Consider the following 16,071-nt stretch of genomic DNA (forward strand, 5'->3'; position numbering starts at 1 on the left):
CAGGAGTGCACAGGCTGCTCTACCAGCAGTGGTGCCCCAGGTGTCTGCCCAGGAGCCAAGGAGGGATGAATTTGGGATGCCACATTCCCAGGATGGCTGTGGGGTGGTTATCAGGTGCTGCCTTGGCCATTGCTCCAAGCTGTGAGGCAGAGCAAGCACACCATAGGCAACAGTCTTGGGGTAGTTCTCAGAAGCAGGAGAAATCTTAATTTGCACCAAACATCTCTGTATCTTAGAGGTGCACTTAGAACCAGCACATTTCCAAAAAAACCCCATTAGTACACCTCCAGCTGTAGCACTAACAGGTCTGCAGCTACTTTCCTTTAGAGGCAGTTGCCCAATGGAAACCAAAGCCAGCTGCCTGTAGTTTCTGTACCTGCAAGCTTTCCAGATGGAGAGGATTCCTCCTGCCTACAAGATTCCCTCACTGTTCTTAAAATTGTCCTTACTGAAAAATTACATTTACTCCTCTAAGCACCCTTGCCTAGAGAGAATGAAATCCTGTTTGACCTGGGGCACCATTCATCCTGCATTAACCTTCTGGAGACTTTTCAGTGGGTGCAGCAGGGCAGATCAGCTTCCTCCTCACAGCAGGAATGACATCTTCCCTCCCTCACACACCCTTGCACACTTACACAGCTTTGACCTTTCTTTAAATAGAGGTACATGTGATACAGATTTTAGTGGAGCCAGTTTGCACCAGGAAAGCTGCCCAAGCCCTCCCTGCTTACCTCCATGGTTTTCTTATAATGGGACAGTTTGCTCTTCTGCATCCTCTCCATTGCAGACTCGTACTGTAAGAAACATATTCAGGTCAGCATTTCTTGCTTTGGACTTTTCCTTCCCTTTCCAGCAGCAGGATTAGGAGAACCACAGTCAAGGCCTTTCTATAAGCCAGCTTCCTGTGGGCAAAATTACTTCAGTCTGCTTTTATAAATGACAGGTTTCTAAGTGATACAGAGAGCATCAAAGTGCCAGGTAAAAAATAATCCCAGATAATTCTGCCTCAGTGGTTTCCATTAATAGCAGAGAGGATGTAGATCTTCATTGTCTTCCTTGCTTTTTTTTTGTTTTCTTGAGGAGATGAAATACTGCAACATCCAGTCACAGTGGGCTCTGCCAGCAGGGCTCCTTTGCTGCTGCCAGAGCTTGATCCCTCTCTCTGCAGACCAAACCCCTGTCTCACCCACAGCAGCACAGGTAGCTGTCCATTTTCAATCCAAACAATTCCTGTCTCTTGTATATGCCACTGCTTCTGGCACCTTATGCTGAGTGTGATTTGATTTCCATGCTGGAGTCATCTGGGCAGGGTTGGAAGGACAGTGCTGGATTCTCTTCCAGGTTTTAGCTGGGAGATGCCCAGCTTTATGTGACAATGAGATATGCTCCTACTGGCAGGGGATGGCTTTCTTCAGGGGGACTTTTGGTCCTTTAATCTTTCCATTCTGCTCAGGCAAAACTCTCTCCAGGGCTGCCCAGATGCTTGTTTCACACTGGGCACAGTCCTGAGACAGCTACAGCACAACACAAATCACAGCATTCATTTTGGGAGGCTACCAAAACTGCTGACACCACCCAGCATGTCTAATGCTGGCTTCCTCACATGCTGGACAGAGAAAAAATCTTATCTAAGACTCCAAAGCAGTTTTTCCTTTTTTTTTTTTTTATTTCCCCAGGCCCCTCTAACTGTTCCCAGTTGAGTTACAGGCTTACAGTTGTCAGCAGGAGGCAGCCTCTCTGCACATCCCAGTGGCAAAGGGAATGGGGGACAAACACTGATGAACCTGGTGCCCACTGTCTGTCTTTTAATGCCTCATGTAGTTCATCAGATCACTGTCAACCTCAGATCTCAGTAGCAGCATTGGTTTCACCCACTTTCATATTGAGAGTTCTTTGCTATTCCAAGTTCCTGTGTGTCAGGGGCTTGTAGACACACAATTTTTGTGGCACTGGGTACTGGTTATATGCATTTTCACCTGTTTAAAATTAGCAAAGAAAGGAATATTTGTTTTACTCCTCCATCACTCAGTGCTGTCAGAGTGAAGGGATGCTCCTGTTTTTGTCTTCAACCCCACAGACCCAGAGAAGGTGTGAGAGTGGTCCCTGCTGTCTCTATTGAGAGCTATTTTCAATAGACTTAGGGCTTGATTAGGTCAAAGGGGATGAAATTGCCATAAATATACTCAATTTTTTTATCATACAACATCAACTAGATGCTACTTATTCCATGGATTTTCCATTCAGCATATATTGCTGTTACATCCAGCATGACATTAATTTGCTTTCATGTTTTTAAACATTTGTGTTACACCTTTAGTGTGTGTTGGAGATTGTTCAGGGTCATATCAAAGAAAAACATTAGCAAGGGTATAAAAAAGAGAAAAGGAAGGATTAAGTTCTTACAGAAATAATAACAACAGCATCTGCAGTTACACCAGAGAGAGGAAAAGGGACTGAAGCCTCTGGCTCCTGAGTTCAGAGCACTACTTTGTTTCCAGCTGGGATCAGAAGGAGATTTTTGTTCCACGGTTGGTCTATAGAGGGAGCAGGGCATGCTGGTAATGCTTTATGATCTTCTGCACAACTCCCAGCCTATGGCTGGAGGCAGGTCATCAGCACAGCCCACTGACCCAATCTCTTTCAACATTTCTCCAGTTTCTCACCTTTTTTCTTTGCTCCTTCTGCCTTTCTCGGAACTCCTCTATTCCTTTCAGTTCTTCCTTCAGCATTACTGCCAGCTGGATATGAGAGTTTCCAACACTTTCAATTTCTAAAGCAAATCAGAATTCATATTCAGTCAGTGGGAAAGTCTTTAAAGATAAAGTCACATTTTTTAGGAGATGTTTCTGTGATGTGACTGCCCTATGAGTTGTCACAAGCAGGGCAGCCTTAAAAAGGTTTTTGTGTTTCTGCATGCCCTGACATTGCTGAGGGCTCAAGAGCAGAGTGAGTTTCTTCATGGCCCCATTTTCCCCAGCTGCCCCCCTTCTTTGGGACTGAGGGTCAGGAGTTGTGCTGCAGAGGGGGAAGGATCTCTGGCCTCCACCATTCCTGGCTGTGCTTTGCCCTGGCTGTGCTTTGCCCTGGCTGTGCTGCTGGGCTGTCCCTGCTCTTGGAGCTGCTGCCAGCAGTGGCCAGTCATTAGATGGTTGCATGCTGAGAATTTCCAAGCATTAACCAAGACAGATTGAATTTCAGAGCACCTGGCTGGTGCTGTTTGAAATGGCTGGGAACTGTTCTGCATTTCTCAGCTTCAGTGCCTCTGAAATGGAACCCTGCATTTTCCAGAAATGCTGAACTCCCCCACCCAGGCCCTAAAAATATCTCAGCCCAGCAGCTGCTTTTCAAGAGGGAGTTTTGGTGTGAACAGCAGGTGCCAATGACCAGGTACAGTGTCCTATTGGCTCTCATGGTGCTGTGTTTTGTGTGTGTAAAAGGGTTTCATTGAGCCTTGTGCACATTTAGGAAGCTGGTTTGGTGTCAGTGGTTTGCAGAAGAGGGGACAGAGTTCATATCTTGTGACTTGATCCAGATAAAATTTACTTCAAGAACAAGCCATTTTCTTTGCCACCAGATTGAGTAGGCACCCTTTTTCTCCCCTCCTTGCACCAGAGGCTGTGAAAGAAAAGCTGGGAATGGTGTGGGGAGCAGGATGGACACATTGGGTGCCTGTGTTTCCCAGGTCAGAAGGGAACAGGAAATACTTACGTTGCTTGAGCATCTCAAATGCTTCCTTCAGTGTGCTGTGGGGCAGAAACAAGACACTTTATTAGTGCTGGCTTCTAAGGGTGGATTGGGAATCCAAGGAAAAAACTTTCCCTCAGAACCTCAAAGATCCACACAGAGATAAAACCCTTAATGGCCTCATAATAAAAGCTGACCATGCTAACAAGCACAATAGCATCGGTCTGCTACCATCAGGAAACGCAATAAAATGCTCCATGAAGCAGGGAATTGCACCTCTCCTTCTGTGCACCCTCTTCCTCAGTCATACTCTGTCACCGTGAGTGGTTACAGCCCTTTCTCTCTGCACCTCGCAGGTAGATACCAATGAAGCGCCGGCGGCCGGGGGGAATGGGGCTTTTTGGAGCAGTAACCTGAAGGGTGAAGTAGCCTAAAAGGTGAAATAGCGTGAAGGGTGAAGTAGCCTGAAGGGTGAAGTAACCTGAAGGTGAAGTAACCTGAAAGGTGAAGTAGCCTGAAGGGTGAAGGAACCCTAAGGGTGAAGTAGCCTGAAGGGTGCAGGAACCCTAAAGGTGAAGTAGCCTGAAGGGTGAAGGAACCCTAAGGGTGAAGTAGCCTGAAGGGTGAAGGAACCCTAAGGGTGAAGTAGCCTGAAGGGTGGAGCGCTGCGTGCGGCCCCATTCCCGTGCTCCGTGCCCGGTCCTGCGCCGCAGCAGCGCCCGCAGCGCGTCTGCCGAGCACCCCCGTGCGGCACCGCTGCTGCTTCCCATCCATCCCCTGTGCACCGGTCCTGCTTCCCGCACACAATCCCGGCTCCTGCCTCCCATCCATCCTCGTGTGACCGCTCCTGCCCCGCTCCAGCCCCGCTCGTGCCGCGCCCCACGCCCGCAGAGCACCACCCCAGGCCGGCTCCGCACGGAGCTGCGGGATGCAGCCACACATCCCCAGGGACACGAGAGGGTGCCCCAGACCGATGTCCTGCCTGTGGCCAGGGCAGATCCACCTCTAGAGGCACCAGAGACACCGGCACAGATGTGATGAGAGGGCACAAGGTGTGTGAGAGGCGTTTCCCACTGAACAGATTCCTCCAGCTCTGAATGTGCAGGCTGGCAGGGCCTTTGCACACACAGCAGCCAGGGCTGGGTGTGACTTGAAAGATTTTCAGATCTGGAAATGATCTCTGCAAGGCCCAGAGTTGTTCCTGGAAGGAATCAGTGCTGGGCTCTCCATGGAGCCACCAGGGAAGAGCTGGTGAATGAAGAGCCCCAAATCTCCCCAAATCTCTGTACCTGGAGAGCCCAGGAGAGGCTGCTATCACCTCCCAGCCATGTGCACCCACAGCTGGGCAGGGAAATCTGCATCTCCTGGGCCATTCTGGGAGCCCCACAGGCACAGGAAGGATCCCAATTGCCCTGTGTTAATTGTGGCTGGGCATCTGTTTGCTGATCAAACATTCTCCCAGCAGGGAGGCTGCCTTGCCAGGCAGAAGAAAAATGCACAAATGAGGGGAAAGGTTGGGCCTGTCCTAAGCAAAAACTGCCTGGAAACCCATTCCAGATCTAAGTTTGTAGAAATATAAGGAAGACTTTCAAACAGAAAAGAAGAGCTGCTTGATTTTTTATCATATTTCAATTAGATTGTGGTGAATCTCCTGAGATAAGCCAGGGAGAACATTCTATTTTGAATATTTTTAAATGGTTTCCTAACAATACTTATACATTTGAAGTTTGTTTTGTAAAATTTAGTCTGGTGTGAAATTTTGATGGAAACTAAATTTTCACACCACAAAGGAAACAAGCGGTATTAGTTTCAGCTAATTAAAAGCTTGGCAGTAAAAGACAAGCTAAATATCAGCAGCAGAGATAACTTTTTATAATGGATTATTTTGAAAAACTAAATATATACAAGGAATAAAATTTTCTTTTCCAGTGAGTAATTTCCAGTAGGAGATGGGGAATGTACTAACAACTTCATGCCTGAAACAGGTAAATACTGGAATTAAAAAAAACAGAGGGCAGTTGCAAATTGGACATACTGTTTGCACTCTGTGTTGATTTCTCTTTCTCAGACATTTTTTTCCCTTTGTTGTTGGTGATTCAAGTTATGCAAAAATGGACAAAATTGCTGTAGTAGATAAGGGAAAATAGCACTTTCACAGTTTATACCAAAGACAAAGGCAATTTGCTGCTTTTTTGGTTTCCAGGCCCCTGAGTTCCCAGAGCAGTTCATGAGCACAAGGCACCCATGGAGCTTTTTCCTTTTGCTGGCTCTCTGTAGGACCAGGGGGTCTCTGGTGTGATAATGCACCTGTGACCCAAACAGGGATCCATTTCTCCCCTGCATGGTCTCTAGTGGCCTTTTCAGAAATCTCTGGCCTTTTCTTCCTTGTGTGAAGGATTTGTCCAGCCAATTCCATAGCTGGTGCAACTAGGTTGAGATAGACTTAAGCCATTTCCTTCCTTATTTTTATAATAATTTTCTAAAATCAGTTAATTGGATCCTTATAGGGCTTAAAGGGCCAGCAAATATGTCATCATGCCAAATTATACACTTGGGTGAGAATAAATCAATCACATTTTGACCTGTGGATCCATCAGGACTCCCTTTATGACTCCTGGGCTGCAGCAGCAGTGCTATAGATTTGCTCCTGGATGTTCTGATTATATCAGTAAAATATTTCAGTGCTTCACAGGGTTTAATGGAAGTGACTCCTGTAGCTGATCTATGAATAAGTTTTAACTCTCTCTGTGCTGGTGTGGACATACAGCACCTCTTACTGCTTGCTTCTGGGTGGGTTTGGCTTTCTAGTGGGATTGATATGGGCATCCAAAGTGAGAGTGTCTCACTCTCCTGGACACTGAAAGTCTTTCACCCTCAGTAGATGCTTAGATGCTGCTGCTTAGCATTCTGGTGCTAATTGATTTTTTGGGGTTTGTCTTGTGGCTAAATTAGAAAACCTAGGGTTGAAAACAATTCAAGCACCACTGAAAATTTGATTTTTGATTTTTTTTTTTTAAAGTTGTTCACTTCAGAGATTTTCACATACATCCTGGAAGACTAAAGACAGAGGTCCAGCCTTCCCTTTGAGCACCCCCTCGTGGAGAATCCCGCAGGTGTCTCCTTGAAAATAAGGCTGCACACAAATTCACTCTGTGTGTTTGTTAAACGACTCCCTGATGTACATTTAAAGATTGGATTTGTCAAAATTAATTCTGGAGGAAGCAGGAGTGCCTGCCTGGAGAGGGAGGGAGCAGGCAGAGCCTGTGCAGCAGCCTGTGAGGGGTTGCCATCTAGTGGCTGCAATGTTCTTACAATGTTCTTAGTCTTGCTTTGGCTTTTTGGTGCTTTTTTGTGCTTTTTCTCCTTTTTTTTTTTTTTTTTTTTTTTTTTTCCTTGTGCTTTCTCCCTTTGTTTGTGGACCTTGTTTAGGCTGAAACCCTGAGCTGTGCTGGGCAGTCCTCTGAGCTTCTTCACAGCCATCACAAGCAAAGTTTTGTTTCACCTGAGTGTAATCAGCAGGGCTCTGTTACTGGCGGGGCTTGGGTTTCATCTGTTTCAACTTTTTCAACCTTAAGCTTGTTGGTTTGGGCATTTTTTCCCCAGTTCTTTGCCTTTAGACCCTGGGTTAACTGAGTCATTCAGAGAGTCCCTTTCTATCTTGCACACAGGAAGGTAAAACAGGTTCTTCTAACAGGAAAACCACTGATGGTTTTTCATTTTCTTTCTTTGCTACCTTTGCTTGGTGAATAGAAGTGTGAAATAACCCCACCTTCCTTTCTGGGAGGTTTCTATTTTGAAATTGGTACGATCTACAACGTTCAATTGTTCTTGCAATTTTCAAAAATACCTTTAATGAAACTGAGAGGAGTCTGTGCCAGATAAGCCCTACAGAGAGTTCCCAGCAGTGACAGTCCCCTCTGAGGCCACCCTCAACATCTGCCTTTCCTCCTGACACACAAGGGAACACCCAAAATGTGGTTTTTCCAACAATTCCTTCTGTGCAGCCCAGTGGAGGTAGCAAAGTGTGGGGAGACGTGTCTGAAATCATCTGCTCTCAAATCATTCCCACCTGGGGCTGTGTCTGCCCTGCAGAACAGAAATGAAGGAGGGGAGTTGTGCTCTTTGCTCTTTACCTGAGTCACAGCCCAGTCCCAGGCCAGGCTCACAGCACTGTCTGACCTTCTTTAGTGGGCACATGGCAAAACCACTGAAGAATGAATTTTGCCAGGAGGTTTTCTTGTTCTCAGAGGAGCTCTAAACAGAAAGGCAGCAGCCCTGGGTGCAGCTGGAAGGGTTTGTGTCAGCTCCCAGCTGGGCTGTGATGTGGAGCCTCAGGAGTTGTTCTCAGCTGCTCAGAGGCTGCACTGGGCACCAGGCTGGGCTCAGGGACATTTTGTGGCTTTCATCCAGCAGCCTCTGTGCAGGGCTCCCCTCCTGCTCTGGGGGTTCACCTCCACCTTCTGCTGCTTGGACATTCCCAGGTGTGTGCCAGGAGTGCCCTGAGCTCAGGGGAAGGGGCTGGAGCTCACTCCAGGGCTGGAGCACACACATCACCCCAGACCCCCCTGGGGTAGGGGAGCAAACAGGAAACATCTCGATGTTCCTTCTCCACCCTGTAAACCTGACATCAAATTAGATCCCTTGTGGCTCCAGAATGAGCTGTGCCATCCAAATCAAAGGTTAAAACAGTCAAAACAAATTTTGTGCCTTTAACATAAGACTGAAATTCTTCACATCTCTCAGAAAGAGAGCAGCACTGCTCAAAAATGCCTGTCCCCATCAGCAGAGAGCTCATCTAGATCAAATTGAACAGGGACTGAGCAGAGGCTCAGGTCCATTTTCAGAGTCCTGAAAGTTCAAAGTGCTGGTGTATCAATTCTGGGTGGGTTCAGAACATTTGGGTGGAGAATAAGCAGTCATGGAAGGATGTGACCTTCCCCACTGACTTTTAGCTTCAGTTCAAAAATGCCTGCTTTGTGTGGAGTAATACAGAGGATTTTGTATATTAAGTGACAGATGCACTATTTTTATCCACAGGAAACAGCAATTGGCATTTCATTACAGATGCCCTCACCTCCCACTCACTGAAATGTTCTATTTCAGGCACCACAGAGAAGAGCAGAGCAGAGCACACATGGGCTTGAAGGAACTACCCTTTCCTGAGGTCCTAAGGAGGTGCTAGTGGAAAAAAGGGATGAAAAATGTAGGAAATCATATACATGAGAAGAGACAAGCAGAGCAAACGACAAAAATAGCTGTTGTCAGCCCAGGCAGAGTTTAACCAGATCATGTGTGTTTGCATCAGTTATTTTAGAGAAGAACAGAGTTCCCAGAGGCCTGAAGCTGAAGCTGAGCTTGCAGCTCAGAACTGGACTCTGGAGCATTTTCTGCTTTCATGTTGCTGTGCTGAGGAGCTGCCCAAAGCCACTGCATGGAGATTCCCTTGCAGCCAGGAGGGTGATTCCTCTTAAAGGCACTTAAAGCTCTGCTGAAAATCATCTCCAGTGTGAGAGGCATCACTGCTGTTCACATCCCCAGCAAACAACTGCAGCTGTGATCTCAGTCTGCAGCTTGGCTGAAAATCCCAGTTTCTGTACATGCCCTCCCATGGGTGCACCACTGAGAGTACAAACACTGCACTTTAAACTTCAAAATCTGTAGTCCTTTCTCCCCTGCTGGATATGGTATAAGCTGTCATTTGCCAAGAAAACATGGCTGTAGGTTTGTAGTCACCTTTTTATAATTTATTTTATGAGCAGAGACGAGGAAATGGTGATGCAGATTTAATTTTTTTTAGTTTAAAAAGTGAGATAACAGGCATACATTGCTTTACCTATTGATTCAGTGGATACTAAAATATTTCAGGGCTTCAAATAAGAAAAACAAGAAAACAGTGGAGGCTATTCCTTAGAAAGCTGCTACTGGTGTGGCATCCTGTGAACTTACTGATTGCTATGGCTAGGAGATTATTCAGAAGAAATATTTTTATATGTTTGCCCTGTTGTTCTACCCTTCCCTTGGGATCCAGTGTTGGGGGAAGAATATGGAGCTGAAGGGGTTGGTCTGAGCTTGTGTGAGCCTTAGATTGAAGTGTGTGCATCCTTGTGTGCCTTGGAATGGGCCAAGGGCAGTGGCAGGTGCTGAGTGGGAGCTGTGCCCTGGGTGGGAAGAGGGAAGGAGTTTGTGCCACTGCAGTGCCTGTGCAGTGCTGCTGCCCTTTGGCTGTCAGCCCATGGAGGGAACTTTGACTTCCTGAGCTGGATTTGTTTGCTCTGTCAGTGGTATCCAGGTTTTAGAAACGCCATACTGGCTTTTTCTGAAATAAGAAAAGGTGCAGTGTGTCTGCCCTGCTGGTTTTGGTGCTGTCAGACACATTCTGAGCTGGGGGCTCCCAGGGCCAATCCTGACCCTGCTGTGCACAGGAGCAGTGGGGCCCTGGCTCTGTCACTGCTGCTGACACCCAGCAGCAGTATCAGACCCTGTCCCTGCTGGCCCTGAGCTCAGAGTGCTCTCACATTCCTGCCCTGGGACTCATCAGAGCACACAGCCCCTCTCTGTCCCTGGTCACTGCTGTCACTGCTGGGCTGGCCCTGTGTGCCTGGGGCTGTGCCTGCCAGGCTTGGGAGCCATGGGAACAGCCAGGGATGCAGGAGGATACAGGGATATCCCAGGAGGGCATCCTGATGGCTGCTGTCAGCTGGAGCCTTCTCCAATCAAGAGAGAGTGGCCTCAGAGTTGCTGTTACATTGCAGTGAGCCCTCCCTACAATCTTTGGAGTCAGCAGCATATTCCTTCAGCTGTGTCTCTGGTGAACAAAAATGGGCAGTGGAATCTATTTATACATTTAGCTGAGTTCAGCAATTGCTCCAGCTGAAGCAGAATTTGGGGAGAGAAGGAGCAAGCTTGAAAAAATGTTGAAATTGTTTTTTTCTTTGATTCAAACATAAAAGCTCCTAAGATATAGGGGAGACTTGGGAGAAAAGTGTTTTCTGCAGCAGTGGCCACTCCCTGGTGCAGTGTGCCATCCCTTCTCCAGGCTGCTCTGGTGTTTGCCATTCACTCATTTGCTTATTCCCTGCACCTTGTTTTGTGCTATCCTGACTGTGCTGAAATATCAACCTCAGCCTTGAAGTTGTTTCTCTTAAGGTCTTCTGGGAATTTTCATACTGGAAGCTTTTGGGTGTTTGTTGTGGATGCAATTTTTATGTTCCTTTTATAGATTTTTTGAAAGGGTACCAGGTATCCTGATATTAGGAACTCCTGTGGTGTGAATTTCCCAGGAGAAGTGACAGAAAGCCTCAGTATCTGAGATATTTAAAAGGTGGCTAAATTTAAGATTAGAGGATAATAATTTTGTATTAGCAAGAAAATGACTGAGTGATTTAAAATTAGTAATTCCTGCTCCTCTTCCATACATAGCATGGCACAGGAGAGTCTGCAGAAACACCCTGGAAGCTGCTTTTGTCCTGGTGTTTGTCAGATGGAAGTTTTAGGTACAAATACATTAGACTTTAAGAAATACTGCTTCCCAGAGCTGCATTTGAAGGTGTGAACAGCCCTGCTCAGCCTATCAAGTACTTGTAGTTCTATCAGATGAAAATAGGGAGTCCTATAAAGAGGAAACACTTGGAAAAATGCACTGGCACAGTTGCAGCATAGTCCTTTCAAGCTTTTCTTATTATAAGGAGTACATAGATTCCCTCCCTCAAGTCTCCCTGGAGGACTGACCTTGAGGGCAGAACTGCTGCCAGCAATCAATGGCATACAAACAGAAATTTCACACTGAGGAGAACACACAGACACAGAAAATTCAACAATTTTAAGGCATCAAAACCAAACACTGCATTTTCTTGTGTTGTTCCAGCCCTGGACAGACTTTAGTTTTCTCTGATTTTTTGTTTGCCCTGGACAAATGCCCTTCACTATCTGTGTAATTGCTGAAACAATAGAGGATGCTGGGTGAGGGAAAGTGTCCTCTCTGCTTCAGGCCAGGCACAGTGAGACACTTGCTCTGACAAAAGCATCAGTGCAGAGCTGGTCCCTCCCTGGCCAGGTGTGGCTTATGGAAACAGTAAATCAGCTCCACAGCTTTGTTTGTGTGCTCAGCTTCCCTCCATGCCAAGCTATAAAATTGCTGGATCAAAGTGGAGCTGGGCCCAAGCCCAAACTTCCCCCAACTTGAGGGGAACTTGGATCCATATCCCCACACTGGGACTTGGCTCTGCTTCTCAATCAAACTCTCACAATCTCTTGAGAAAAGGCAGACCCATGAATTGTCACTGAGCTACTCAAGGGCAGCCAAAGCTGCTTTTGTCACTGAGCTACTGAAGGGCAGCCAAAGCTGCTTGCTGCTGAACACATTTGCTCTGCCTGCCCTGTGTTGCCACTAAAGGAGTAGAGGTGAAGCCTTTCTTTGATCCTGGAATGCTGATCTTAGTCTGTGGGTTGAGAAAAACCCATCCATCCTTAACCTGATGCTTTAATTTCAGAATATTTCTTCTTTTCCTTCCTTTTCACCTCTGAGGTCAGTGCACTGAGGCACCAGGAGGGCAGAAGGCATCTCTGGCACTGAGGCATCCCTGGGTGCTGCTCAGGGGCCAGGCAGAGCTGGAGCACTGGCAGGGGAAGCCTTGCACATCCCCTGGCATTCCCAGCACTTGTGTCTGTGCCAGCCTTGCTGTGGCACTGCCTGGGGTCAAGATCTCCATAAAACATGGCCAGGAACCACTTGCACTGGGAGTGATAAATCCAGGTGAAAAGGAGACTGCCATTAAGGAATGAGCTATGGGATGGAGGAGGGGAGCAGGCCCCAGGGATCAATAGAGCTGGTTTGTGTTTAGATTGAGGTCTCCTCTTTCAGGATTGTCTTCTGTGACCCCTCATCTTCATCCTTTGCCACCTTATTACTGTATTATTACTTGTTACAATAATGACAAAATGTCTCATTATTGCTGCTGCCATCAATAATAGCAGCAGTTTATCAGCAGTGTTTATTAAGTTAAATTCCATACCAATATCTATCTTCCCTCCCAACACAATTTATACATAATTTAAGATAGTAATGGAGGAGACAGAGAAAAATATATATGTCATCTTAGTGTATTTCAGTAGTTCCACTGAGTTATTTCAAATTAGGTCCCTTCAAAGAGATTTACATTCTGTATTCCTAAGGTAATCCTTTTTTCCTGCTGCAGAAGCTGATTTTTGGGGTCTTTGTATTTGTTCTGTCACATCTCTCAGTGTTCACCAGCTTTCCAGAACTGTAAAGCCACCACCCTAAACATTTCACAACCTTTTCCATTCTCTTTTTTCCCCATTACTGGGTCTGCTTTTGGAAGCAAATATTAAACATTAAGAATCTTGAAATAAAAAAAAAAAAAATCTCAGGAAAGGACCTACTGGCAGTTTCTAAATAGAGACTATTCACAAACAGTGAATCCCACTGTGAAGGACTGTGGTGTTTCCCCACTTCCCTACACATTGTGAAGAGCTGTGTAATGCACTGAAATGAGTGGTTGTGACCTCATCCACAGGCAAAACACAAGAGTCTGCTATTTCTTCCAAAATCATTTTGTTTGCAGTAATAATAAAAGAATTCCTTACTTGATTTCTGTTTGTCCTCCTGCTTTTCGGGCTATTTGAACCAGCTCTTTCCCATATCTCTCTTCTGCTTGCGCTCTGTTAAAAGAAATATTTATTCAATTTCTCTTAGTGGTACCAGGATCACATTAACACAAATCCTCTAATTGTATTTGAGGTGCAAAACAGAAATGCAACTTATTTGATTTCTCTATCTCCTCAATCCTAGTGCTGTTAGTTAACCTCTGGAATACTCTGGGTAAGTTATTTCTGGAAGAAATGAGATAAAAATGAAGCTCCTCTTCATGGCTTTGATTGCTGTGGAATGCCCTGTTCAGCTCTGCCCCCAGAACTTGGGTTCATGGGAAGGAGGAGGTGAACAGAGAGGAGATGAAGGTGTTCAGAACAGAACAAAAGGAACCTAAAAATGATGGCTGGCTCAGTGCATGAAACACCAGCTGTGAGGGCAGTGGTTCCAAAGAATCCATTCAAGAGATGCTGGGAATAAATGGGAGCCATAAATGGGGTAGCAGGAGTATTTCCATCCACTGGAAAGATGAGGCACTGCTGGAAAGGCAAAGGAGCCCGGGTGGTTGTGTGGGGAGGCTGGGGCAGCTCTGTGGAAGGGACAACCTCACCTAATGGGGAACTGTAACTGGTGACTCAGGACAGTGGCTCTGTTTCTATGGTTAATAAAGAAATACAAATATTTCCTTTGCTTTCCCTTCCCCCAGCACTGGAGGAAACTTCTATTCTCTTTTTAAAAAGTATTTGTACTAACTCTGTTACTTCCTTTCTCCTGGGTGCAAGACCAGGGTGGAACCAAGTTGTCAGTCTTTGAGTAGCTGCTAAAAACTATGGAATGGTCAATAATAAATAATGAACAGATAGCCTGGTGCTGGCACCTGGGGGGAGGGATGATTTTGTTTAGGGTCCAGTTCTCAAGACAGTTTCAAAGCATTTCAAACTGTTTTAGCCTGAAACTTGGCACCTTAGAGAAACGAACTCTTTGTTCAAAAATCGAATTTGATGTGGGTGCAAGGCCCTACAACCCTGCTGGGTTTTAGTCCCATCAGTCTTCCCACCTGGCCAGGAGGTGCTTGGTGTGTCTTTGCTGAGTTCCAGCAGTTTGAAGCTGCTCCTGCAGCTGCTGGAGTGGATCCCTGAGAGGGTCCCACAGCCCCTCTGCTGCCCCTGGGCTCTGGAAGCAAACCCACATCTCCTGGGGTCTGAACCAGGCTCATCCCAGGCTCTCCCCAGCCCAAGGAGATGTGTCAGGCACTGGAGCAGCAGTGCTGGCCCTGCAGCAGGAGCAGAGTGCTCCTGGCCTCTGCCCATGGCTCCCACTGCAGGTGCTGCCCTCCTGCTCTCAGAACTGCTGAGTTCCACTGGGGTGTTCCTACACCACTGCTGGCATTCCTGTTAGAGGTGCAAAATGGTGACAGGCCATGCAGAGGCACCATTTCTTTTTCATGTTAGATGAATGAAATTTCATCAAAATGGAAATATGCTCCAGACACATAATGTTGCAGAAGAAGAATAGATTAATTTTCTTCTGATTTCAGTATCAAGAAACACTTCTGAGTCAGAGGCTTTGCTTAGTGCCAGTGCCTGTGCAGCAATGAAAATTACTCCAGTAATTACTCCCACTTTGCTTGCTCAGTACACAAGTATCTCATGGAAAAAAAGCATGGCCAGCTTCTAAGCCAGTCCCAGCTCCTGAAACCTCAGCACAGATGGGACTGGACTAGCCCAGGGTCAGAGGAATTTAACAGGAGCTGACACTATCTCTTCACATCTGTGTGCTGCTTTTCCCACTTTACAGCACTCCTGCACACAGCTTCTATGTTTCCCTGCAGCCATTCAGAGATACAAAACACTTTGTGTTTTAACCCTGGGCTTTGTTCTAGAGTACAATTGCTTTCTCACTCCCAAACCTCTTAGGCCTTTCTCTGGGCCAGTTAGGGGATTTGTGGTTGGAAAACTGATGGACTGTTAGTGTGGCCAAGCCCAGGGCAGCTGGCTTCAGGGCTGCAGGAGTCCTTACTGAAATTCCAAGGTGAACCACATGGTATGGGCAGCCTCTAGAAGAGAGATTCATCCCATCCTTTGATCTTCTGCTGGGTCATTCCTATGAGTGACGTGAGGACCAGCTGAAACAAACATCTGCCAGCCATAAATTGGAAATCAGATCTTTGACTCAGTGCCCACTTCTCGTCTCCTGTTCCTCCCCCCACCAGGCACATACCCACATGGGCACACACATGCACACACGATCTCTGCAGTGTCCTGGGGTGTGAAAAACCTCATGGAAACACTTGCAAAATGACTGTGCATGTATTTTTTCTTCTTTACAGAAAGAACTTGGTTAATGGTGCCTCCACCATTAACCAGGAAAAACCTCATCCTGCCACTTTGAGAAGCCTCTGCAATATTTTGCCAGGAGCACAGGTGTGTGCAGCATCTGATGCAGAACTGCACTGCCCAAGGCCTGCAGTGCAGTTCTGAGCTTTGGTTTGATGCTGTATTTGCAGGGAGCCCTGTGGCAGGGAGAAATGATGAATCTGACTCCATCTTCTTAGAAGGCTAATTTATTATTTTATCGTCTATATTATATTAAAGAATACTAAACTAAACTATACTAAAGAATACAGAAAGGGTACTTACAGAAGGCTAAAAAGATAATAATGAAAACTCATGACTCTTGACAGAGTCCCAACACAGCCTGACCATGATTGGCCAATGAGTGAAAACAACTCACAGCAGAATGCAATGGAACAATCACCTGTGGGTAAACAATCTCCAAAC

General features: G+C 46.3%; 1 protein-coding gene across 1 annotated transcript in view; it reads right to left on the reverse strand.

Annotated features, from left to right (window-relative positions):
- PSTPIP1 (proline-serine-threonine phosphatase interacting protein 1) overlaps positions 1-16,071 on the reverse strand; it is a 47,604-nt gene that overhangs the window by 13,900 nt on the left and 17,633 nt on the right. Inside the window, exons 3-6 of the mRNA XM_058033515.1 lie at positions 13,288-13,362; positions 3,709-3,743; positions 2,664-2,770; positions 732-794 (exon numbers count right to left, since the gene is read on the reverse strand). Of these exons, the coding sequence (XP_057889498.1) occupies positions 732-794; positions 2,664-2,770; positions 3,709-3,743; positions 13,288-13,362 (280 nt within the window). The remainder of the gene's footprint in view (positions 1-731; positions 795-2,663; positions 2,771-3,708; positions 3,744-13,287; positions 13,363-16,071) is intronic.

The sequence above is a fragment of the Melospiza georgiana genome, chromosome 13, assembly GCF_028018845.1.
Source record: "Melospiza georgiana isolate bMelGeo1 chromosome 13, bMelGeo1.pri, whole genome shotgun sequence".
Taxonomy (NCBI): domain Eukaryota; kingdom Metazoa; phylum Chordata; class Aves; order Passeriformes; family Passerellidae; genus Melospiza; species Melospiza georgiana.